We start from the raw sequence: 25,283 nt of genomic DNA, 5'->3' as shown, positions 1-25,283 counted from the left end.
ACTATTTTATTATCAACTCTCCTATAGTTGGATTGGAGGAAAGGGGGACTGTTGGAGATGCTTTTACCGGTGCTAGAAATGTGAATGACAAAAAGGCAACAGCTATTAGATGAGATTGTTGGTAATTTGGATATGAAGCTAGGCAACAACTGAATGAATTTATTTGCTAGTACAGTTAGTAACATATACGCATGACGATGTGCCAGAAACTGCGTGAATGAGCGTCCGGCTCCTGTTTTTCTGAAAACATGAGTGGAACTATGGCGATGGGGGTGCTCGAATGAATATAAGTAGCCGCAACATGTCTGGTCACCTAAAGTGATCGAAAGCTTTTTACAATGTCAAGCACACCGGTGAGGCTGTATGACCTATCTCATTAGTGTTCGGGTGAATTGTTAGAAATATAGTCGGTCCAGAGTCCGGCTCATGTATAGGAGAATTCGGTTTGTTATAGATAGGATAGATTTGTTAGCTCTATCTTTAAGATTGTAAATCTACACAACAAATCGGATATCCTACAATCTCATTTGTAATTGTGTTGAGTCTTTAGTACTCCCATATATAAACACGTAACCTGTAGTATGCCGAGATAGGCAACTACAGTTCCACCAATTATTTCATGGTAATCAAGAGCTGCCTCTTCCTAAAGCACACGCAAGATCCGTCCATGGCATCCTCCTCCTCCACGTCGGTGCAACTCGGACAAGTATCCGAGAAACTCACACGGGACAATTACATCCTATGGAAGGCGCAGTTCCTCCCTACTATTCGTGGCGCCCAGCTCCTTGGGATCCTCGAGGGGAAGGTTCCTGCGCCAAGTCCAATCCTGGAGGTACTGCTGGACGACAAGAAGAAAGAAGTCTCTAACCTCGAGTACGATTCGTGGGTGAGCAAAGATCAACAGCTCCTCAGCTATCTGCTGAATTCCATCACCCGAGAGGTGCTGGCAGGAGTAGCGACCACGACAACCTCCGCTGAAGCATGGAAGGCGCTGGAGGTTATGTTCGCGGCGCAATCTAGAGCACGGGTCACCAACCTGCGAATGCAACTGGCTACCTTGAAGAAGGGATGCCTGACGACGGCGACCTACTTCAACAAGATGTAGAACATTAAGGATGAACTCGCCGCCATCGGAAAATCCATTGGCGACGAAGAGGTGGTTGCTCATATTCTTAATGGTCTTGATTATGATTATCACCCCTTTGTGTCTGCTATGCTTGGCCGTGGGGATGCTATTTCCCTTTCAGATCTATACTCACAGTTGATGGAGTACGATCTTCGCCTTGAGATGTTTCAAGAGGCCGGTCAATATCAATCGTCGGCCAATGCTGCTTCTCATGGGCGCAGCTCTAATCGTGCGCGAGGAAGCTACCGCGGCAGAGGCAATGGTGGAGGCCGTGGTGGTCGCAGACACCCTAGCCAAAATCAGATCGGCGGCACCAACAACACCTCAGCCTCGCTTAAGAAGAAGCTTCAGTGTCAAATCTGCAAGAAAGTGGGACATGAGGCCTCAAGATGCTGGTACCGCTACGACGACGACGAGCAACATCCAAGCAAGACAGTAGGCTCTGCTGAAGCAAGCTACGGATATGACACCAACTGGTATGCTGACAGTGGTGCTACTGATCATGTAACTAGTGAGTTGGAGAAGCTCACTGTGCGTGACAAATATACGGGATGAGATCAAATCCACACCACCAGCGACTCAGGTATGAAAATTAGTAATATTGGGCATTCAATTTTTCATACCCCCAACAAGGATTTTCATCTCAAAAACATCCTTCATGTTCCTAGCTCCCACAAGAATCTTGTTTCTGTTCACAAATTAACACGAGACAATAATGTTTTCCTTGAATTTCATCCGAATTTCTTTCTAATCAAGGATCAGGACACGAAGAAAATCCTTCATCAAGGCAGATGTAAAGGCGGTCTCTATCCTCTAGCGTCGCATTCGTTCCAAGGAAATTCTAGTAAACAAGTTTATAAATGCAATAAGCCATCTATCTCTAGATGGCATAGTCAACTAGGTCATCCAGCTATTCCCATTGTCGAGAAAATTCTTAGTACTAATAATTTGCCGCATGATAGTGCTCATAATCATGAGTCTGTTTGTGATGCTCGCCAAAGGGCTAAAAGCCATCAGTTCCCATATACAGTTTCGAATAAAGTTTCTAGTGCTCCTCTTGATTTAATCTATTCTGATGTGTGGGGACCGGCTCCTACCTCTATTGGGCGATACACTTACTATGTCAGCTTTATCGATGATTATAGCAAATACACCTGGATCTATCTCTTGCGCCACAAATATGATGTTTTTCAGGTTTTTCACGACTTTCAGAATCTTGTCGAAAGGAAGCTTAATAAGAAAATTATCTGCATCTAATCTGATTGGGGAGGGGAATATGAAAAGTTGCACTCCTTCTTTCAACGGATTGGCATCACCCATTGCGTGTCCTGCCCTCATACTCATCAGCAAAATGGGGCGGCTGAGTAAAAACATAGGCATATCGTCGAAGTTGGCCTCGCACTTCTTGCCAATGCATCGATGCCTTTAAAATTTTGGGATCAGGCATTCCTCACGGCCACATATCTTATTAATCTTCTGCCGAGTAAGGTGATCAATTATGACACGCCTGTTGCAAGATTGTCTCATGAAACTCCTAATTACAATAGCCTTCGTATTTTTGGCTGTGCATGCTGGCCTAATTTGCGACCATATAATTCTCACAAGCTCTCGTTTCACTCCACCCAATGTGCTTTTCTCGGTTATAGTTCCATGCACAAAGGTTTTAATGTCTAGATATCTCCACTAGTCGCATCTACATCTCTCGCGATGTCGTCTTTGATGAAACTATCTTTCCCTTTGCTAAGCTTCATCCCAATGCTGGCGCTCAACTTCGCAAAGACATTATCCTCCTTCCTGATTTCCTTCGCAATCCCGGGGATGAAAATTGTTTTGCTTCCAATATTACTAATGCTACTAATCTGTCTTGTGCTAGTGATGATCTATAGGAAAAATCGGCGGTGGATTCTACATCAACTTATGTACCAGGCGCTGATTTTCACGCGGACGCGCGCGCCGTACCAGCTCCCATGACAATGGTCCCGCGCTCGCTGCATGGGGGGGGCACGATGGCTCCCGCGTCGCACTCCATGCTTCCGCACTTGCCGCGTGGGAGTGCCAGGCTGGTTCCGCGCTCGCCTGGTGGGGGCGCCAGGCTAGCTCCGAGCGAGCTAACGGGCGAGCCGATGGGCGAGCTGCCAGGCACGACGGGCGAGCCACCAAGCGAGCCGCCACTTCTTGATGAGCCAAGTGCCGAGCCGAGCGTGTTTGCGCCTGTGTCCGCCACTACTGCACCGTTCAACGCCCTAGGCGGATCTTCTGGGTCCGAAGGCGGATCAGCTGTGTTGCCTGCTACTCTAACAGCACCAGCTTCTTCTAGTGGACACACAAGATTACAAAGTGGGAATGTCAAGCCCAAAAAACTGTATGATGGGATGATACGGTATGGTTTGTTTAGCTCCACTGGTGAGCCTGAATCGGTACAAGAAGCACTTGGGGATTCAAAATGGCGACATGCAATGCAAGAGGAATACCTTGCATTGATGCGTAATGGGACTTGGCACCTTGTTACAAATAAAGCAGGTAGGAATTTGATTGATTGCAAGTGGGTGTACAAAATCAAGAAAAGAGCTGATGGCAGTATAGACAGATACAAGGCAAGGTTGGTAGCTAAAGGTTTTAAGCAGCGCTACGGTATCGATTATGAGGACACATTTAGTCCAGTTGTGAAAATAGCTACTGTCAGACTTGTGCTGTCGGTTGCGGTCTCCAAAGGATGGTGTCTTCGACAGCTTGATGTGCAGAACACGTTCTTGCATGGTGTTTTGGAAGAGGAGGTTTATATGAGACAACCACCAGGATTTGAAGATCCAAATAAACCTACATTTGTATGCAAATTGGATAAAGCTCTTTATGGACTGAAGCAAGCGCCAAGAGCGTGGTACTCTAGGTTAAGTACCAAGTTGTTTTCTCTCGGTTTCACTTCCTCAAAATCCAACACTTCATTATTTATTTATAGAAAGGGACATGCAACAATTTTTATGCTTGTCTATGTTGATGATATTATTGTGACAAGCTCGTCCCCAGAAGCTGTGTCGGCCCTCCTTGAAGATTTGAACAAAGAATTTGCATTAAAGGATCTTGGTGAGCTGCATTATTTTCTAGGCATTGAAGTGAAGAAAGAAAAGGACGGTATAATCCTCTCTCAAGGTAAATATGCACAAGACATATTGGCCCGAGTTGGCATGACCGAGTGCAAACCATGTAATACACCACTATCGGCATCTGAGAAGCTTTCTAGCTATGAAGGGGAGGCACTCAATCCAGAAGATAGCACTAGATACAAAAGTGTTGTTGGTGCTCTACAGTACTTGACGCTGACACGTCCTGATTTGTCATATTCAGTAAACAAAGTCTGCCAGTTTCTGCATGCGCCCACTAAGTCAAGCGAATATTGAGGTATATTAAGTACACCTTGAGTTTGGGTCTCAAAATTCAGAAGCCAGTGTCTGCTGTCATTAGTGGATTCTCTGGTGCTGACTGGGCAGGAAGTGTTGATGATAGAAGATCAACAGGTGGTTTTGCAATATTTGTTGGTGCAAATATGATATCTTGGAGTGCTAGAAAATAAGCAACTGTGTCAAGATCAAGTACCGAAGCTCGGTATAAATCCATGACCAATGCAACAGCTGAGATAATCTGGTTAGAATCGCTACTAGCTGAACTTGGATTTAAAATTGAGCAAACATCAATTCTATGGTGTGATAATCTGGGAGCTACATACTTGTCTGCTAATCCGGTGTTTCATGCTAGAGTAAAGCACATAGAAATCGATTTCCACTTCGTGCGAGAGCGAGTCATGAAGAAATAGTTGCAAGTTCGATTTGTTCCTTCAGGAGATCAGTTGGCAAACGAATTCACCAAAGCTTTGCCTGTTCGGTCACTTCAGTGTTTTGTGTGCAATCTAAACCTCGTGGCATTAGGAGGTTAAGATTGAGAGAGGGTTTTAGAAATATAGTCGGTCTAGAGTCCGGCTCATGTAAATCTTGTTCAAAGGAGAATTCGGTTTGTTATAGATAGGATATATTTGTTAGCTCTATCTCTAAGATTGTAAATCTACACAACAAACTGGATATCCTATAATCTCATTTGTAATTGTGTTGGAGTCTTTAGTACTCCTATTTATAAACAAATAACCTATAGTATGCGGAGATAGGCAACTATAGTTCCACCAATTCTTTCATGAATCTCTGTTGTTTCGAGCTCTGATGGGGCATAGTATATACAATATGTTTAGATGCATAGTAAATGCTACGAAGAAAAAAACTAAAACTACCTATAATTTAGGACAAAGAGAGTAATATACTGTTAAAAAACAATGTATGTGTACGTTAAAAGAACAATTACATACGCACGTATGTGCGTGCCAAAACCAAGAAAATGAAGCACGGAAGGGCGCGTACATATATGTGTACACTGATACTGCACAGTACGATGCTGCTTATTGGCCATTTTGTCAGACAGGCCGTACAAACAACCGCAAGACGTACGATTAATCTTTGCTAACAGCCCATGACCTGCTTCTTGTCGATGTTGGGCTTGGAGACGACGGTGCCGTCGTTGCCGGCGAGCGCTTTGTACTTGTCCTTGCGGGTGAAGCTGGTGCACTCGTAGGACAGCGTGGACGCGATGAGCCTCTGGATGTAGTTGGCCACCTCGTGGCTGCTCCTGCCGCCGCTGCAGGTGAGCTCGGCGGGGAGCTTGTTGAGGAAGGTGACCACGTACCCGGGGCTCGGGTTCATGAAGAAGTAGAAGGGGTCCAGCCCCTTCCACCCGCGCGCCGTCGTCCCGTGGAACATGCTCATCTGGTTCTCCATCGCCACCGGCACGATCTCGTCCGTCAGCTCCGCGAACAGCGCCGAGAACCGCAGCAGGAACGGCTCCCGGCACGTCGTCCCCTCCGGGCAGATCACCAGGTCGCCCTCCGCCAGCAGCCGCCGGATCATCGCCGCGTCGGCCGCGCGGTCGCGGGTCAGCCGCACCGTCCGGATCGGTGACAGGATCTCCGACAGCCGAGACACCTGTTGAAAAAAATCAGTGGGCGTTAGTTGGTTGATCAGTGGATTCTTTGATGTGATTTGCATGACGGTAGCATTGAAATTGCATGACAACGTACGGAGTAGGTGACGGCGGTGATGGGGCGGCCGAGGGCGGTGGAGAGGAAGATGGGGTCGAGGAGGGTGCGGTGGGAGCAGATGAAGAGCACGCCGGTCTGGCCCGTCTCCCGGCTGGCCGGCGGGGGAGGGTTGCCCTTGATGGTGACGCGGACGCCGAGGGCGCGGAACGCGTGGTACACCACGCGCATCGGCAGGAGCGCGCCGGCCGCGATGCGGAGGCAGGCGAGAAGGAACCCGATCGGGATCCAGAGCACGGTGAGCAGCGCCAGCGCCGGCGACGGCTTCTGGACGAGCCTCCCGTCGTGGAACACCACCGGCCTCGGCAGGTCCTCACGCGGCACGGGCTTCAGCCTCGGCGCCGCCGGCACGACGTAGCCCTCCTTGCACAGCCGCATGAATGGATAGTCCGTCCTCCGGTCGCCGAGGCCGACGTCCGGCGCGACGTCGCCGAACGCGTTCCGGAGCGCGTCCGCCTTACGGTCGCCGACGAGCACTCCGGGGGCGCGGACCAGCCCCGTGGCGCGGCCGCGCCAGACGGCGAGCTCCGTGCCGACGACGACGTCAGCGCCGATGTACTCCTTGAGGAACGCCTCGACCATGACCCGCGGGTTCGCGGTGAGCACGCACCGGCGGCCGCACGCCGAGAACACGCGCCACGACTCCGGGTGCAGGTCGGCGCAGTAGAACTTGGGCAGCACGGCGCGCGCCACGGCCTCGATGTCGGCGACCCTGGTCCCCGCCATGGACGCGAAGATGAGCACCTGGATGCCCGCCGGCTCCGACACGAGGTAGTAGAGCAGCCCGGCGAGCGGCGCCAGCACGATGAGCAGCAGCAGCCGCAGCACGCCGCCGATCTCGAACGCCATGTGCGCGAAGTATGGGAACGAGCTCCGCCCGCACAGCAGCGTCCCGTCCAGGTCTGCCACGACCGTGTCGCCGGCCCGGTCGTTGGACGAGCACTTCTCCACCGTCGGGAACGGCGAGCCAGCCATCGCCGCCGCCGCCGTCGTCTCCCCCATGATCGATATCTCCAAACCCCTCGGAGCTAGCACACACGCACCAGAAATAAAGCACCAAGTGTGCTACCACACTCGTTCCCCTTGGATGGACACGCCTTCTGGTGTGTATTTTGCATGCGGACCTTGCGCTTTTCCATGGCGGCTTTATATAGACGAAGCAGCTGCTGGGTGCAAAGGACAAGAAGAATTGGTTGTGACGTGTATAGAAGAAACCGAGGAAAGGGACGCACACAGAGCGAACAAGCATGTTACGTCGATGGGAATTGCGAAGGCTTTCCAATGCTCCAAAGGAGGGTTTCTTAGGAAGCACCGGCGCGGCGTTGTTTCACATGGGCGCGGAGCATCGGCATGATCGCCACTAAAGCGAAGCCCGAGAAAAGAAGCTTAGGTTTATGGGGATTACATGTAGTGAAGTTTTGGTCTCTTTTGTTGAAGGCGACGTGCGGTTTGTTTGGAGGGGAAAGCTTGGTCTCGGTGTACTGTGATTAACAAGCAACGGTAATAGCTCAGTAGATCGTTTCATTTTGGGGTTCTTCGTTGTACTGCTGCTAGTACAATTGTGGTAGTCGCCAAGCGGCGCGGCGTTTACGAGGATAGTAACTAGCAAAAAATTGGATGTGAATCTTATAACGAAAGTGGTTAGTAATTATTAGGCCCAAATCTTCACTGATGACTAGTGTGCATTGATGTGGTGATTTGACTGGAACATCAGCATCTTGTTCATATCAGACGGGGCAGCCAATTTCTGGCTAATTTCCAGGGGCAGCCTCAGTCTCCGCTTGTACAAAATTGTAATTTCCAGGGGCAGCCTGAGAAGAACACCCATGTACCATAGTGATCTTGCACAACTGCCCACTTGTTCGGCGCCATGGACATGTCACCAGTTCGATCACCACGCACGTTCTGACGTCCAGATGACCTGCGCCACCATTACCTTCTCTTCAAGCTCCTAAGTCAGAGAGACGCCGTGCGAGCATGGCACTAAACTTCATTAGTTAGCTGAAAAATGCTTCTCCGCAGCAGAGTCATGCCCATCAACTGCACGCCAGGTTCCATACATGCCACGTTGTTCTTCGCTCCTCCACACTCTGCCCTCGTAATCTAGCTTAGGATGCACCCAATGACCCAAACCGAATAAAAGCAAAATTGGTGGATCAACCGCGAGCAACTAATGCTATCTCCTAACTCACAGTACTGGTCGGTATTTTCATGCTAAATAGTTGCCGCCGAAACTGCTCACCGCCAGCAACACCTGACCTGCTAGGGTCTGTACTCTGTACGTTAACCCTTAATCGGATTGGTTAGGACCTCCTTCTCGTCCTCTGATCAGTATCTGAAGGCTTTGCTAAACCAACTGTAAACATTTCAAGAAGAATTTTATTTGCAGAATGACCTATGAACAAACTTGAGTAATGGCTTTCACTCTTTCAGCATCGGTTTGATGATGAGGTTTGTAAATAAAGACACCGATGGGCAGGGTTAGTTTAGTATTCCAGAAATTTCTCAACACATAATTTTTTTTGCCTGATTATGTTTTGAAATTCTATGAAAGCACTTAAGACTACTTGAGCAGATGCGCTAAATGTATTACTAATATAGCGCATGATAATAGAAGGACTCTGCGATTATTATTTCTGGTTTATACCTTCAATTAGTTTTGTTCTCCGTCTTAGAACTATTGTAATTTTGATATCAAACCATTTTTTATGTAATAATTGGAAAAAAAAAGTGCTGGAGAGTTAAATCTGGATTGTTTAAAAATAAGTTTCATCTGTGTACTATGTTGATAGTATTACGAACAGTCTTAAGTTTCGTATTGTGTGTGTTGATAGCCTTCTGAATAGGTACTACACGATCTCTAACTTTTGTGAGATTTATATTCTTAATAGATTGACAGTTTAGTACATTTGATACACAGATCCTTTTTATAATCAAAAGGCTTGTTAGGAATTTTTTGCCAGTAATATTATATTGTTTCTTTTCACTGTTGGAAAATTTCCAATTCCAGTACAACTAGAAATACTTTCCATCATTTGACAAAGTTATAAAGGAAAATACAATAAACTGTTAGCCGACGTAAATTGCCATCAGGAAAATGAAAAGTCAGAGATAACACAACCACTAAACCAGATATGGTTCCAAGTTTTTTTTCTTTTTTTTCTTGTCACATACTGAATTAACAAATCGAAGAAAAAATAAAGTCTGGTTGAGCAAAACTTCGTCATTTGTTTGGTTGTTTGTCAATTCTCTATCTTGCAAATGAAACAAGGCTGATCTTGAAATTTATGTGATGATATTGCTAATTAAGAAAAAAAATCCAAACTTATAGAGACGTTCTACAGCATTGTTTTCGCATGTCGTCCATGCCGTTTGCACATGGCTACACTAAATGTTGCCATTATGTTGTCCAGATCTTGGTGCAGGCTGCTGTCATGCTGGTCGTTATGCTAAACAGCTCATCAAGTTCTCATCTTTACATAATAATGCGGTCGCTTGCAAACTCTATTCCTCTTATCAAAACACGTGCTTAGACACGTTTTCGTTGTATTCAACCCACATAGTGCATCGATTAGCTGTAAATGTTGTGACAATAACACTAGCAAATACTCCCTCCGTATAGGAAAAGGAAGTCGTTTTGGACAGCGACACGGTCTCCAAAATATTACTTTGACTCCTTATTTTTATAAAAATATTTATCCAAAAGTGATATATGTATATTTTTATGAAAGTATTTTTCAAGACAAATCTATTTATATGGCTTTCACATTTCCAAACTCAATAACTTAAAAGTTATTCATGATTTATATTCCCAAAGTTTGGCCTAAACCTTGTCCAAAATAACTTCTTTTTCCTATACGGAGGGAGTACTCCTTTTTTGTTTTCTTTTTATTACTTGGATCACTTAGTTTACAACCTGCAACAAAAATTGATTTGTCTAACAAAAAAATGCAAAACCTGCTTGATTAGATGAATGAATATATAGAGCAGTTCGATAAAGTTTGGCAAAATTCAGTGGCCTAGTTTCTAAGCCAAAAGCATCCAGAGGTTCTATAGGAACTGCTGTTCACCCTCCAACTACCACGATAGTCCAAATGTAGCATGTGAGGTTTCTTGTGGTGTAACTTGTCCACCAGGGTTCGAGTCCTCGGCTCCGCACTAGTGCTCGTATTTTTCTAAATTTATTCCAGGAATTAACCGGTGCTATTCTTTCAGTGGTAGGCGACGTGCCCGTCGACAGCGAGGTGCCAGTGGTGACTTCGTCAATCTCGAGGATTTGTCGGCTCAATCTTTCGGAGGTGCTCATAGAGGAGGGTTGCGTGCGTGTTCGTAGGGGCGAGTATCCGTACGTATTTGTAAGCATAGTCTGTGTGATTTGCAAAAAAAAAAACTACCACGATAGTCTGATTTTCAACCCTGAAGTACAATTCACACACGAAAGGCCATTGAACAATTGAAAAACCGTGCAAACTTAGTCCTTAGGGTGGTTTCAAAGGTGCCTTTTCTAGAAAATTAAGAAAATCTAGTTTAATCTAGAAAATCATAAGTACTTCATTTTAAATAAGAAAATATTTGGAACATGATCAAATTACATCCAAATAAAACGAAATAGAGAACCATCAGATAGGTTATATTTTTTTAAAAAAAATGGTACTGATTTTCTACTTTTTTATTTAAAATGATTTGTTTATGGATAATTAGGTTAATTGGAATTTTTTTAATTTACAAATAATGGAGGGACACCTTTGAAATCACCCAAATGATTAAATTTGCTGGGTTTCAACCGTTGGATGGTCCTCGGTGTTTGATTTTATAGTTGAGGGTTGAAAGTCGAACTTTTTGATAGTTGGACGGTGAAAATTAGACTTTCCCCTTCCTAAATTGGATTTTCCCCATGTACGATGAGCTTCAAGATAAGATTCACACACCCCAAGAATCCTTCTTTGTCTCCAAACTTCAATCCACAGGTGCATAAGTTGGAATTTATTTCTTTGGAGTAAAACTCAACGAAAGTGTCTCTAAAACTCAACGAAAGTTGCAAATTGCAGGGGACGGTGCCAAAACTTAGGGGGTGTTTGGATACACCTCCTAAAGTTTAGTATCCATCACATCGGATGTTTGGATACTAATTAGGAGTATTAAACATAGACTATTTACAAAACCTATTGTACAGATGGAGTCTAATTCGCGAGACGAATCTATTAAACCTAATTAGTTCGTGATTTGATAATGTGTTGCTACGGTAAACATGTGCTAATCATGAATTAATTAGGCTCAATAGATTGGTCTCGCGAATTAGTACAGAGGTTCTGCAATTAGTTTTATAATTAGCTCATGTTTAATCCTTCTAATTAGCATCCGAACATCCGATGTGATACTTCTAAAGTTTAGCACCTCGTATCCAAACACCCCTTAGAATGAGTTGAGGAAAAAAAAACTTCCAGGATTGTCAAAACCTACTATGTATTAGTTTGCCAAGCTTTCTGATGAGGATCAAGCAACAATGCCAAAACTCAATGGATAAGGCTCTATGGCAGTTTTAATTTGTCCGAGAAATCTCTCGTGCCGTGCTTCCTCATCACTCTCAGCTCCAATTGACGTGGAGGCTCCAAAATCAGCCTCTTAATTGTTGTCCTTGCCTTTCGTCCATTTCACATGGCCAGGATGCCGCCTTTCGTACATTTCACATGGCCAGGATGCCATTATGTCTTTCCTTGCATTACAGGGATATCTATACGTGTTGTTGGGTCTAAGTTGCATTCTCCCCGTATGTGGACAGTGGCAGGGCGTGACTTTTTATATGAAGGGGAATAAGGCTATCCGCACCGTTGAACAGCAAACAGACCTACAGCGTCTGCAAACCGCGCAGCGCGGGCCTGCAAACGGTGTGCTGCGGTACCGGCCGGCCGTGTGAGCGCTACAAGTAGCGGAGCACCAGCGCACGGTACCCGTTCATGAGTAGGAGAGAGAGAGTTGGGGTGAGAGAGACAGAGGAGGGAGGGGAATAAAATATGGAGTAGTTGGCATAGAGTAGGGGATAGAGATAACACGGGTGTGGAAAAATGTGTATAGAGTAGAGAATCTCGATGACTAGAATAGAATATTCTTTTTAGAAGATAGAAATAGAGTTCGACGAGTGCGGATAGCCTAATAACTAAGAGATCCACATGACAAACACAAAATCACACAACTGCTATGATAACGAAGAAGCCTTGGCGCACATGCTATTGCTATCTACGATGTCGCAAACCCATCCTGATCCTTCCACGCACTCCGATCGGCTAACTGGATGGCTTACATGGTGGCATGTCGCAACTGATGCAAATCCTAGACCTGCAACAGTACAGCTACATATAGCGCTCGATGTCTTGTCACGTCATGCAACAGCCAGGAAACGGTTAAGGAGCGAGACTGAGAGATTGATTGGGGATCAGGAGAGCTGCAGCAGCTGTGGGCCAATGAAGAAGTTTGGAGTGCAATCGATCGTCGACAGCAGGGCTTGAATTCATGCTCACAAAGGAAGGAATGTGTATCGAACACCTTCACTGTTCCTGAATAAGATGATACTAGCTACTTCGTACTACCTATGTCAGCCAGTTCCTGATCGATGCATGGCACTTATTTGAAAATGATATTCTTGGCCACTAGAACATGCATGATTACATGCAAATGCTTGGGGAGTTAAGAATGTGGGCATGTGGCAACGGAAGCTCCAAGAGTCAACTTCACGCAAAAGAGAAGAAGCCAACTGCTTTTTTCCTTCGTCACTGGTGGAAATGGCGCTGGCAGTTTTTCCTTCTTTTTTATTTTTTTGAGGAAGGCAGTGATAGTTTCGTGACGGGATAAAATCGACAACATTTTTGCAAAAACACTCGACTGATGATTAGGAATTCCGTTTTTCCAGTGGACCGGTTTTACAGAAAGTACTCTCACAAACACTTTTCATTTTACCTTCAAAATTTACCCCACAAAGAGTATCCATATAACTTTCAGACAAACCAACAAAGACCCTCATAATACCTTTTAATCCAGTTAACGAATCGATCATTTACTCAATATCGATACATGAGCCACACTCGTTAAATAAGAAAAGCTAATAGGTCCGACAATTACTGCAAGCGTGCATGCATGATTAATTCTACTCGGTAATCCATACGCTTAATAATAGTTATTCAGGGTACTTTGAACTTTTAATATTGCTACTATCTTGTTTAAAATTTTCTAAACGAAGAGTCTTTGTGAGACGAAGGGAGTACACTAGTAGTACAATAAAAATGATTGGATTGGGCCTGTCCATATGTAGCCTGGCTCGACCCATCTAGGTTTTCTGGAGTTTGGGCTGGATCAGGACGGTTTCCAGGCCTGTTTCTAGATCACTTGGATCTTGTTTTTTTTTTTAACTTAGCTTAAACTGAACTTGCAAAACCACTATACTTCCTTAAGAAACAGTTTGATTAGATGAACGAATGTTCACCGCATGGTGTCATGTAGATCCTAACGCTGACAATCTATAGAGCAGTCGATAATCGATAAAGTTCGGCAAAATTTAGAAGGCCTAGTTTTCTCAACCAAAAAAAACATTCAGAAGTGCTATATACATATGGTAACATTCAAGCACAGATTTTCGTTGTTTCGAAATTTGATTTGTCTGCGTTGGATGCCACAACACTCGCCTATTCCTTGTCGGAAAAAGATTGATCAGGGCACTCGGTAGTAACATTCCCGCTCAAATCAAACAAACCCCAGCCGAATTCCCGGCCCAACGCCCCAACCCAGCCAGTTACCCCCATGTCCATCCCCTCCCCTGCGCCGTCGCCGCCGTCTCCGTCCCCGTCCCGCCTCGTGCCGCAGCTGCTGGTCGCGCTCCTCCAGCGCCGCCGCTTCGACGCCACGCTCCGCGTCTCCCCGGCCTTCCGCGGCTTCTCCCCGCACTCCATCGCCGCCGCACTCGCCGCCATCCCGCGGCTCCTCCTCCCGCGCTCCCCGCGCCGCCTCTGCCCGCAGCGGCCCTTCCCCTCCGCCTCCTCTGCCTCGTCCCCCGCCAACCGCCGCCTCGCCGCCGCCCTCACCCTCGGGTTCCTCTCCTGGTCCCACGACCACGCCCACCCCGAGCCCGTCCCGCTCTCCGAGGCCCCGCTCCGCTCCGCGGCGCTCGCGCTCGCCCGCGCCCGTGCGCTCCCGGCGCTCTTCCGCCTCCTCCGCGCGCACGCCCCGCTCGTCTCCACGCCCGCGCTCACCGACGTCATCCGCGCGCTCGGAGAGGAGGGGCTCCCGCGCCACGCGCTCGCCGCGTTCCACCGCATGCGGCAGCTCCGGTGCTCCCCCGACGCGCAGTGCTACAACACCCTCATCTCCGCGCTGTGCCAGAACGGGCGATTCAAGGAGGCCAGGTTCCTGCTCGACCAGATGGAGCGCCCCGGCGCGCGCTGCAAGCCCGACTCCTTCACGTACACGGTGCTCATCTCCTGGTACTGCCGGATCGGGGTGGGCACGGGGTGCCGGAAGGCGGCGCGACGGAGGATTTACGAGGCGGGGAGGCTGTTCCGGAGGATGGGAGAGAAGGGGCTCGAGCCGGACGTCGTGACCTACAACTGCTTGATCAATGGACTGTGCAAAACGTACCGCGTGGAGCGCGCCCACGAAGTGTTCGACGAAATGCTGAAGAAGGGTTGCGCACCAAACCGGGTGACTTACAATTCCTTCATCAGATACTACAGTGCGGTGAACCAGGTGGACAAGGCTGTTGGGTGGATGAGGGAAATGGTTACGAGGGGCCATGGGATGGCTTCATCGAGCACCTACACACCTGTCATCCACTCCTTGTGCGAGAGCAGGCGTGTTGGTGAGGCCAGGCAGTTCTTGATTGATATGGCTGAAAGTGGGCATTTGCCGAGGGAGCACACTTACAAGCTAGTGAAGGATGCAATTGATGATGCTGATGAGGAGGCCCTGCCGGAAGAGCTATGTCAGTCCATCGAGTATGGCATTACAGCAAGATATCAACAGGTCATGCGAATTAAACCCATAATGCGATCAGTTACAAGATGATCTAGGAGAGAGAAAAAAACGAGCTGTGGATACTTGCAATCTGTTTGCCACATGAGAGACGCAGGTCTTGCAAGCAAAGTGTTCTCGGTTGGGATGCCTCGGATGGCACATGGCTACAACTACAAGCTAATATATGTGTAAAGCTAGTGCCGACTGAGTGCTCTTGTAAGGAGGATTTGTTGAAAGACCCTTGCCAGGGAGCAGGCGATGAGACCAGGGAGAAGTTCTAGGATATTTCCATTATCTCAAGATAGTTCAAGGCTAAAATAAAGTTTATTTGCACAGAAGGTAAAATATATCTGAGATTGTTCATTCTTGCTGGCTGTTGAGTAGGGAATAATTGTTATCTATATGCATTCTGAACTTTTTGTTTGTTAATTTTCTGGAATCTTGTAGTTTGCAGAATAACTGGTATAGAAATTGCCTTATCTCAGCATTATCTATTGCAGTTTATCAGCATCACAACTTTAAATTTTGCTGTTTTCAGTTTTCTAACCTGAGCCATCATCATGACTGGCGTTGTTTCCTTTTTTTCCACCTTGGTTACATTAATCATGAGAACATTCTTTGTCTGTCAGGTCCACATTTGATTCATCCGGTCTGTAATCGATGATGTTCTTGTGTTGTCTTCGTAATACTAGTTCATTAGTAGTTGGAAATACCTTCCCTTAGTAAAAAAAATGTTGGAAATGCCTTTGTGGGCAGTCACTTCGGGCATCATAATTTCTAAGATATGCTTCAGCGCACAAAGAAACTGTCATAACTCATTTTCCTATCCGTCGTTTTGCTATTCCCATGTAACCTGAGAACTCAGTGAACATGCCTGTCGTTTTGCTATTCCCATGTAACCTGAGAACTCAATGAACATGCCACCCCTGAAATAGGGACTTTTAAATATAAATAACAGGATCAAAATGAAGCAAGCATAGAGGTCACACAAATTCTTTACTATGATGAAAAGTCACTCCTATAAAATAATTTGTAAAGGTGCCATTTCTACAAAAAGAACTTCACACATGAGCTGGAATGCCAATAGCAACAAGGACCCCAAAAATTAGCTTCACGCGATGCACACAACTTCCGATCTATGTTTGACAGAAGATTTTATACTGATCTGTCATACTGGTACAGAAATAGAAGCTCTATAAGCTTATGTTGTCTGCTTTTCTGTTTCTGGCCTTTGCTGTACCAAACGATCATATGTTGCTCCACTTCCCTGTTTGATGCTTGGGAAAATATTCAGAGGTCTGTCTCTTTACGGTTTCCATGCTGATGGTGGCGGTGGGGGTGTTGGGAACATAGGAGGAATTGCAGAGAAGATTGTGTTCTTATCAATGCTGTACCTTCCAGTTGGTATATCAGCTATAGAAATCAGTGCTGCGACCAAACCAGCATTTGCTGCAAGAGTAGGCTCAGTGTAATTGTAGTTCGTGCGGATATCTTTGAAGCGATCATGCTTGTCAGGGCCAGCCACCATTGCTCCAACGAGAATATTAGGGTTTGCCTTTTTACTCTCCCTCCATTTGAAACCTCCTTTGCATCCATACTTGACGCCATTATGAGGTATCGATGCACCTCTGTGATGGGGACGCTTTGGGTACTTATTTCCAAAACCCACAACGTAGCTCATCTTTTGCGGGTTCTTTCCAAGGATGTAATCAAGCTGCAAATTGAAAATATTTAACTGTTAATTCACATTTCCTGCTAATGTGTATTACACACTTCAAGAGCATTAAGAACAATACTTTACCTGTGACCTGGCAAACTTGCGGAGGACTTCTGTGGTGTAGAAATTAGGCCCACAGTACCACCCAGGTGTATCTGCAGATTCAAGATAGTCACTATACAAAGAAGCAAGGAAAGCTGCGTTGACAGCATACTGAAGTGGCTGAGGCCCTCCATGGTTGAGTTGTATTAATCCTCCTGCAAAATATTCCGTTGCTTAGCTTTCTTCTGTGGAACAAAAAACAAAGAGAGAAACAAAGAGGGGCATCACCAACCTTTAGTGAAGTTGAATGAATTGAATAAAGGTAAATATGAGCACATAACGTTGTCAGTTTGGTTGTGGAATGTCCTCAGTATTTCTTCGTAAGGGTACCCTGGACTTAGGAAGAGTCGCAACCTGCTGAGAAGAACCTGGGATAAAGTAGAAACTACGTTAGTGATGATCAATATTCACTAGAAGGCTGCATTATAACATTTGATAACCCTTTCTGTTTTTCCTTAGCAGTCTAATTGCTTGTGAAGCACTCAATTATTCACTAGGTGTTTCTGACATATTCAGTACAGAGGATCATGGTTTCCTTTCCGTTCAGATCATGCTGAGTACTTTTACTATATTCAGTGCTGAAGTGTGAAATATGCTAACCTGAGCTCCTGGAAGTTTGTCATCCCAGGTAAATACTCCATAGTTTGGACTGCCAAACCAGTAGGCTCCAGCATGCTTTGCCATTCCTGGGGCTGTGGCAACTGTGAGATATGAATTGTTCCCTGTGGCAAAGTACATCCACGCACCACCCCACACAAACTCATCCCAGTAGCTGGTGGAATTGTAGAAAATTGCCTGGTCGGATCCATTGGGACTGTATCGCCCTCGCTGCGTCCTGCCGAATTTGTACAGGGCTTTTGCACCTTTGACGAGCTTGTCAGAGTAGGTCTTGCTGTCCTTGAACACTATGGAAGCTGCAGCCAGGGCGGCAGCCATTTCAGATGCTAGATCTGAGCAAGAGTGGCACTCAGTGACAGGCCTTTTGTAATCGATATCCTCTGGTCTCATCCAGCAGTAGTGGTCATTAGGCTGGGAGCCACCTTTGGAGGTGTCACCTATACCCACCTGCAATAAAAAGTTCATATGGGAGTCACTGATTTGCTGTAACTCAGTCTGATATCTGGAGATGTTTTATGGAAAAGACACGGGAAGTTCACTCAATTTGGGTGGATCTGATGACCAGCCATTTTTGGGACAGAGCAAATCAGCACCTCAAGATGATCAGTAGCTACGAACCTGGGCAACAATCCTGTCGATTGTGTCGGCTGACGAATTGAAGGTCTTGAGGATGTAATCTGTTCCCCACTTGATCAGCTCCTTGATATGGTCGAGCTCGCCGATAGCCTCATACTTGGCCTTGTACTCGATCACACTCCAGCTGAGCATGGTCATGGACCAGGCCATGGGGTAGTTGAACTTGATGGCGTCCCCTGCATCGTAGAAGCCTCCGACCAAGCTCCGCCGGGTGGTGCTGTCAGAAAGGCCATCCTTCATGCAGGAATTGCCCCTCCAGCTGACGCCGTTGTGCTTCGGCAGCGGACCAGCTGACATCCCAGAGAAGAGAACACATCGTCAGTCAGCAGGTGAGCAGAATTTTTGTCGGTGCACTCATCCTCTTCGTCAATTTTAATTGCTTTTACGAATTCATAGTCTTTTGCCATATTTTTTCAGATCAGAGTGAGATATCTTGGTGGTTTTTTTCCTCCCCCACGTGGACTCTGTTCGTGTTAAATATACGACGGAGTATACGTCTGCCGGGAAAGGTCAGATCTTGAGCACCCAAGGCATGCTAAATGTAGAAACGTAGAATGAAATATGCGGCAGCCACCAACTCATGCAAAGGAAGGCAAGAAATGGCATGGCAAACATCTCCAGCTGCCAGAATCGTCTGCATGTCTACGCAGAACCGGATCTGATTTGCAGAATTCAGCGGGACGAGGAACGGAGGAAGGAAAGAACAGGGAGGGCAGCAAAAAAACAAAGAAAGGAGAACGGAGTAATTGAACTCACATCGCTGGGCGTTGAAGAACATGAGCGCCTTGTGGACCGCCTGCGTGTACTGGTCGGGCGGCGGCGGCGGCGGGCGCTTGTGCGGGACGAGCTTGACGATCATCATGATGAAGCCGATGAAGACGCCGAGGCCGAGGATGGTGCCGACGGTCCACATGAAGATCTTGCGGTCGAGGACGACGCAGCCGAGGTCGACGTACTTCTTCTTCTTCTTGCCCGCCTGGTCCCCGGGGCCGGCGAGGAGCCAGCTCTGCTGCGTCTCGTCCAGCTGCCGCATTAGCGCCGCCCGGTCCAGGTCCCGGCTCCGGTCGTCGTCCGTCGCCGAGTCGGCGTTGGAGATCTCCAGCGGCCCGCCCCACGGGTCCCGCCCGAACATCCTGCCGGCTCTCTTGCTGCTGCTCCTCCTCCTCCTGCTGCTGCTTCCGCGCCCCCGCGGCCGCTCCGCCTCTGCTCACCGGCGGCAATGCGGGCACCCGGGAAGGGAGTGAGAGAGGCTGCACCTGCACTGCACGAGTGTGCGGAGCAGAGGCTGAGGGACAGGCAGGCAGGCAGGCGAGCGTGCGAGGCGGGTGAGTTATGGTGGTGGGAGATGGCAGTGCGGCACGGCACTGCGTGGGGGGTGTGGCGTGGGTGCGTGGGGGTGTGATTTGTTATGCCGTGCGATGGGGTGGAGGGATCAGGTGGTTGCGCCGTTGCTTTCCCCCGCCCTCTTGCCGTCTTTTTGGGTTGGGGGGTCTCGGCTCCGCCTCGGCTCTCTTTGCCGCTGCGCTATCCACCGACGGGTGGGTTGGTGCGCCGCGCGCGTAACAGGGGAAGGAGGCGGTGGCCACTCCACCTCACCTGTGGGGGCGGCGTCCGCGCTGGTGGGGGGCTGCCCGGGCACACACTGGTAGGCTCCGCTCTCTACCATGCCGCGCAATCGCGTGATTGCTACGGTACGGAAGGAGCGCCTCGTGCTTGTATCGTTTGGAGATTACCGACCACAGGCATTCAGTGTCCACGAGGTGAATTGCGGTTGTCACTGTGGTAATAGTTGGGAGGATATTTGGGCGGCCATCTAAGAAAAAAGGGAGGGTAGGTCTTTGCTTTTAACTCTCGTAGATCTGAGTGGGAAGGCACTGTCGTTTGTTTGTACGCACCCCCCCATCAAAACTGTACGTGACAGAGAAAGATTGGGGGGCAATAATGCATGAGAGCGACGGCATTAAACTTGCTCCCGGCGTTCGCTTTTAGTTTTCCTTTGCGACGCAGTAACCGTTGCTTTGCTCAAGCAAAAACATTGGTGCTGCTGGTGGTACTGGAGCACTATTTCAATATAAAATACTGACCACCCGTTGCTGATTCTGACGCTATTTGTTCCCTTGCTGTTTGCCCCCTTTTTTTTTCTAATGCTTAGGGCGTGTTTGGCAATCAAGTGTTAAAGTTTAACACCTGTCACATCGGATGTTTGGATGCTAATTAGGAGTATTAAACATAGGTTAATTACAAAACTAATTGCACAGATGGAGTGTAATTCACGAGACGAATCTATTAAGCCTAATTAGTCCATGATTTGACAATATGGTGCTACAGTAACCAATTGCTAATGATGGATTAATTAGGCTTAATAGATTCGTCTCGCGAATTAGCACAGGGTTCTGCAATTAGTTTTATAATTACCTCATGTTTAGTTCTCCTAATTAGCATCCGAACATCCGATGTGACACTGTTAAAGTTTAACACCTCGTATCCAAACACCCCCTTAGTTTAATTAACTGGAGCTGCAGAGAGTGAAGAGCGTTGCTGGATTGGGGGGATGGATGGATGGAGGAGACACCAGTCACACCACAGAGCTCAGCGCATGTGGTGGAGAGGAAACGGGAAAAGTGCGTGTTGGGCACTAGCTATCATGGTTCTCTCCCTTTCTTTTTCTTTTTTTAGCCAACCACCACCATTTCTTAATTTTATCCCCTCCGGCACATATACTCGATGTTGGTGTCGTAGGTACATGTATTAAAATGGGCTTCCTATCTAAGTTGCCTACAAGAATCAACTTTGCCCGTATCAAGTGGTTCTTTTTTAAATGCGCAGTCACATACTTTACGATTTTAGCAAGGACCAGTATTGTGTGCGTTCCCCGGCAAAAAGAAATCAGGAGAACAGGAGAAGCATTGCTGAGCACACGACCTACTCCGAATACCATTGCTGTCATGTACTGACGTGTACCACACACTACACTACCACAGTGCAGCAGTGGGGTTTAAGTCATCGCGTCCTGTGGAAATTTCGTTGCGCCCCTGCAAGCGATGCGTGCGCCTTGTTGGCTGTTAGCAGCTGGCGCGGATGCGAGACCCGCACACCTTGAATCGGTGAGGGGTCACCCTCGCTGTCACAGAGGTGGGTTACGCTAATTAACTCGGCCCCCTGGCAGGACGGGGACTAACCAGCAGCAACAGCAGAGAAAAAGAAATGGCTTGTTTGCTGAGGCTCCGAAATAGAAAAAAAAAAAAGAGGGAGATCTGGGCTTGGGATGGCGAGCTGTCGGTGGACTGCTGTCGGTGGCGTATTCCTTGGACCCGCCCGCGTCTGCGTGCCGCGGGACTCGTGTCGTCAGTCCATCACGTGGCGGATCGGCTCTGCGCTCGGCTCGCCGCCTGGCGCCTGGGACCGTGGCCGTTGCTCGGCGGCCTCATCCGCTCGCTGCCGCTGAAAGAAATGCCTTGCGCACTGAAACCCAAGCAGATTCGCCTGCTGAGGGCAGAGGGCGGCACCGCTCTCCCGGTTTTTCCACCAGAGGGCAAAGGCTGGCAGGCTGCTGCCAAGAATAGAAAGGGACAGAAGAAGCAAAGATACCCGTGGAGCGCACTGGACCTGGATAGGAGTGGCTGAGTGCCTGACAAAGCTTTTGGAGCACCTTTTCTTCGGGATGGTGGGAATTTTTGGGTATAGTGATTCGTAAGTTTTGGAATTCCTGGAGATTAATAAAGTAGAAAAGTTCTCACAAAAAACCCACCCGGAAATGCAGTAATGGTTGTTGGGGATTGAGCTGTGCGACCTGTTCGCTTCAACTTATCAGCCAAACAGTGTTTTTTTCTCACAACAAATCAACCGTTTCAGCTTTTCAGTCGGCTTATAAGTTCAGCCGAACAGATCCGCGGTGTTCAGCGAAAACGAGCACACGCGTATCGTGTGATCTGTGCCCCAAATCCAAATCCCCGTCATTCATCCCAAGGGCATGCACGCCTGGACGTGATTCCGAGGCTATCGTGAAGACGCCGGAAAATCATCTGTATCCTGATACCTTCACCCTAACATGCAGGCTAGCTGACTGACCAGTGACCAAGGACTCCCTCCAAGATGCAGAAACTGGATGGATCATGGATGGTGCATCAGACGAATCATTGACAGTTCAATGCTGGTACAGCAGGAACAGGCGCTCTAGTCTTCGACTACACTGAATAGCAAACAGAGCACCGGTATAAAATGGCACGCAGGTCCATGCGCTAAAATGGAGAATGCGACCAAGATACGGACGCCCGGACAGCCGGGACTCTTACCGTGAAATGCAAGGAAGGAACGGGCGCGGTTGCTTCGGAACGCTGCACTCGGCGCATGTTTGCATGTCTTTATCCTGCCAACAATATCATGGAAGCCTGAAGCACAAGGCTGTTGTAAAATAAACGAAACGTAAAGGGGTTTGCACACCGTTTGCTAATTGGCTCCATCATTGGCTTACTGATATCGAGTGCGTTAAGCTATTGTTATATAACAGCCTAAAAGCTGCAACCTGAACCAGCGTACTCCCGGAGTACAAGTACAGGATACATTGGGGTACTCTTTGGTACCATGCCGGCCAGAAAGACGGGCTTGATACAATTATGGAAGTGTACAAGCCTTTCCAAAGATACTATATGGGGCATCAATTAGCAAAGCAACGTAAGCTGGAGGTCTCTTTCCCAAGGTGTTATGAAATGTGACTTGATGCCGATGCTTGGAAGGCAGAGGGCCATTTTTTCCTTCTGGGATGTGGATCGGTGAACCAGAATGAGAGAGACGTATGATCTCTCAATGCACCGAGATGACTGTATTTCTATGCGAAGGCTAGGTCAGTCATCTCTGTGCGGAAGTTGAGAACTTAACCTCACCCAAATGGTGGTTTGAATTCTTGACAGGTGATGATATGATATATCGACAGCATTCCTTGTCCTAAGTATAGATCTGCAAATTAGTTGCCGAAGAATGAATGCCAGTTATGGTGGTGAAGATCTGAAATGTGCACAAGGGGAAATGAGGCGGCATACCTTGTGTGCAAACCTCACCTTAAATGCTTCAGAAATCGTCTCAAGTTCTTCTCTTTTTCTCTGACCATGTTGGCCCATATATTAACAAGTTTGTTCTACCAAACCTCCTGTCAGCTATCTGCAGTGTTTGAGAAATAAGTTAGCAACTGCAACGACCATCAGGAGGACCCAACAAGCTATGCAACTATATCAAATCAGGACTTGAATGAAGCCAAGCAGAAGATGAACCCACCTTTATAAGATTTCCGCAGGATTCAGCCATATCTGTTTTCAGTGGGTACTCAACTAGCTAATGAACATAGATGAAGTCAGAAATGTGCATAGCGGCAAAATAGTTTGGTTTACATAGCATGAGGAACTCACAATGAAGCAATCTTTTCCAACCAATGGTGACCTTGCAAGTTGATCGAGTAGTGTGCTATAGTTTACCTCCAGATATGGTGGTGTTACACTAATATAATCAAAGGAAGGATATTTACCTGAGAGACACAGAAATAGAGTTGGCGAAGAGGAAATAAAAAACTTTAAAAAAAACTCGACCAGGGGGAGAGACGTCCCCCTGATTTTGTCTTAAGAAGATTGTGCCGCGACTCGAACCCAGGCTGGCTCAGCGAACTGCTTCTTTGGCGTGTTCTGCTGACCAGTTGCACCGTGAGAGTGTTAAGGGATCCAATTACCACGTTGCTATGATTTATTATACAATTTTATCAGTTTACTAATGGGAAATCTGATCATTTATGTCCCTAAGATTATTAAACTAAAATAATGCAGTTGACTCTTGAATGCTAAGCAGAAATTCCACACCTTACAATACAATATGCAGACCACTGCTAAATAACCTTGACAAGTTGCATGTTCTGTGCACCTCATTCTAACTGGACATGTGGCATACTATCTCACTTCTCTTTTTATCTAGAAACAATGCCTAGGCGTCGAAAGAATCTTTCCATGAATTGCAGGATTCCATCTAAGAAACATGTTGAAATAAACTGCAGCTTTCACAACAAATATTGCTAATACACACTCAATCTGAAGAAATAATCCATAAGTTTCCTAAAGGATATCAATCTATTAGTTTGTGTGCGATATTTGATCATAGAAATATATTATACATGTGTTCACTCATCACTGTCTATCTCAGTGGCCATACTGCAATAGTAAAATGTGTTTCCTAAGGAGGTTCCTACCTTGAGATTTTTCGGCATTGGCCAAGAATTTTTCAACGCGGAGCATATGTATGTGTGACACATCAAGAAATCCAGTACACTCCAGATTTGGTTTAAGTACCTCAGAGATAACCCAAGGATCCATCTCAACAAAATGGGCCTAGATAAAAACAAAAGACAAGCACATCAATAAATATATTCCATTATTTCTCCTTCACATCACCCACGGAGTCCAAATTCAGAATTAACCTCTTCAAGAAGGTTTTATACACTTTTTAATTGGCAGAATTTGAAAATCTATCTCATAACTAGGTGGCATTGTAAATAAGAAATAGGCACACAAATTTGGGGAAAGATGACTCTATGTGGTAGGAGTGTACACCAAGCTCAGTTCTTAGATAACATTTGAAAAAGTTCATCATGAATATTGAACGTAAAAAGTACACGTTATTGGATGTGCTTGTGTGCACGAATAATGAATGGCTGTCATGTATGCAGTAGTCCTTACTTGGATATACGAAAACATCATAAGGATTTTGTTTTAGTCCACTAGAAGCACTTTAAGTTAACATGTCAGTTGCCATGACTTGAAGAGCAGAAATGTACATTCACAAATGATTATCTTAACAACCATAGCGGTTTTTCCAGGATGTGCCTATGCTGATTGTTTCATAATCAACAAATTGAAAATTTGCGTGCTACGATGCCTAGAGTATAAAGGCCTTAAAGATGTTAAAAATGAGGTGACTGAAGA

At 46.8% G+C, this 25,283-nt stretch overlaps 4 protein-coding genes across 4 annotated transcripts in view; 1 reads left to right on the top strand and 3 right to left on the bottom strand.

Moving 5' to 3' along the window:
- Positions 1 to 5,429: 5,429 nt before the first annotated feature.
- Positions 5,430 to 7,359, bottom strand: LOC101766208 (glycerol-3-phosphate 2-O-acyltransferase 6). The gene is made up of 2 exons (XM_004981799.2): positions 6,240 to 7,359; positions 5,430 to 6,144 (listed from the first exon to the last, which is right to left on the bottom strand). Exons 1-2 carry the CDS (start codon positions 7,257 to 7,259, stop codon positions 5,626 to 5,628), a joined length of 1,539 nt encoding a protein of 512 aa, XP_004981856.1. The 5' UTR covers positions 7,260 to 7,359; the 3' UTR covers positions 5,430 to 5,625.
- Positions 7,360 to 13,997: 6,638 nt separating this feature from the next.
- On the top strand, positions 13,998 to 15,753 carry LOC101765791 (pentatricopeptide repeat-containing protein At1g77405). Its single transcript, XM_004981798.3, has one exon. The coding sequence runs from the start codon at positions 14,046 to 14,048 to the stop codon at positions 15,303 to 15,305; it is 1,260 nt and encodes a 419-aa protein (XP_004981855.1). The 5' UTR covers positions 13,998 to 14,045; the 3' UTR covers positions 15,306 to 15,753.
- A 447-nt stretch (positions 15,754 to 16,200) lies between these two features.
- LOC101765386 (endoglucanase 10) lies at positions 16,201 to 19,712 on the bottom strand. The gene is made up of 6 exons (XM_004981797.4): positions 19,084 to 19,712; positions 18,310 to 18,617; positions 17,674 to 18,138; positions 17,306 to 17,441; positions 17,056 to 17,228; positions 16,201 to 16,968 (listed from the first exon to the last, which is right to left on the bottom strand). The coding sequence occupies exons 1-6, from the start codon at positions 19,457 to 19,459 to the stop codon at positions 16,561 to 16,563; spliced, it is 1,866 nt and encodes a 621-aa protein (XP_004981854.1). The 5' UTR covers positions 19,460 to 19,712; the 3' UTR covers positions 16,201 to 16,560.
- Positions 19,713 to 22,769: 3,057 nt separating this feature from the next.
- Positions 22,770 to 25,283, bottom strand: part of LOC101756357 — a 3,958-nt gene continuing 1,444 nt past the window's right edge. The window contains exons 4-8 of the mRNA XM_022829638.1: positions 24,551 to 24,689; positions 23,727 to 23,842; positions 23,596 to 23,652; positions 23,364 to 23,481; positions 22,770 to 23,280 (exon numbers count right to left, since the gene is read on the bottom strand). Of these exons, the coding sequence (XP_022685373.1) occupies positions 23,404 to 23,481; positions 23,596 to 23,652; positions 23,727 to 23,842; positions 24,551 to 24,689 (390 nt within the window). The 3' untranslated portion in view covers positions 22,770 to 23,280; positions 23,364 to 23,403. The remainder of the gene's footprint in view (positions 23,281 to 23,363; positions 23,482 to 23,595; positions 23,653 to 23,726; positions 23,843 to 24,550; positions 24,690 to 25,283) is intronic.

This window comes from Setaria italica, chromosome IX (assembly GCF_000263155.2).
Source record: "Setaria italica strain Yugu1 chromosome IX, Setaria_italica_v2.0, whole genome shotgun sequence".
NCBI classification, from domain to species: domain Eukaryota; kingdom Viridiplantae; phylum Streptophyta; class Magnoliopsida; order Poales; family Poaceae; genus Setaria; species Setaria italica.
This window is presented reverse-complemented; position numbering and strand designations above follow the sequence as displayed.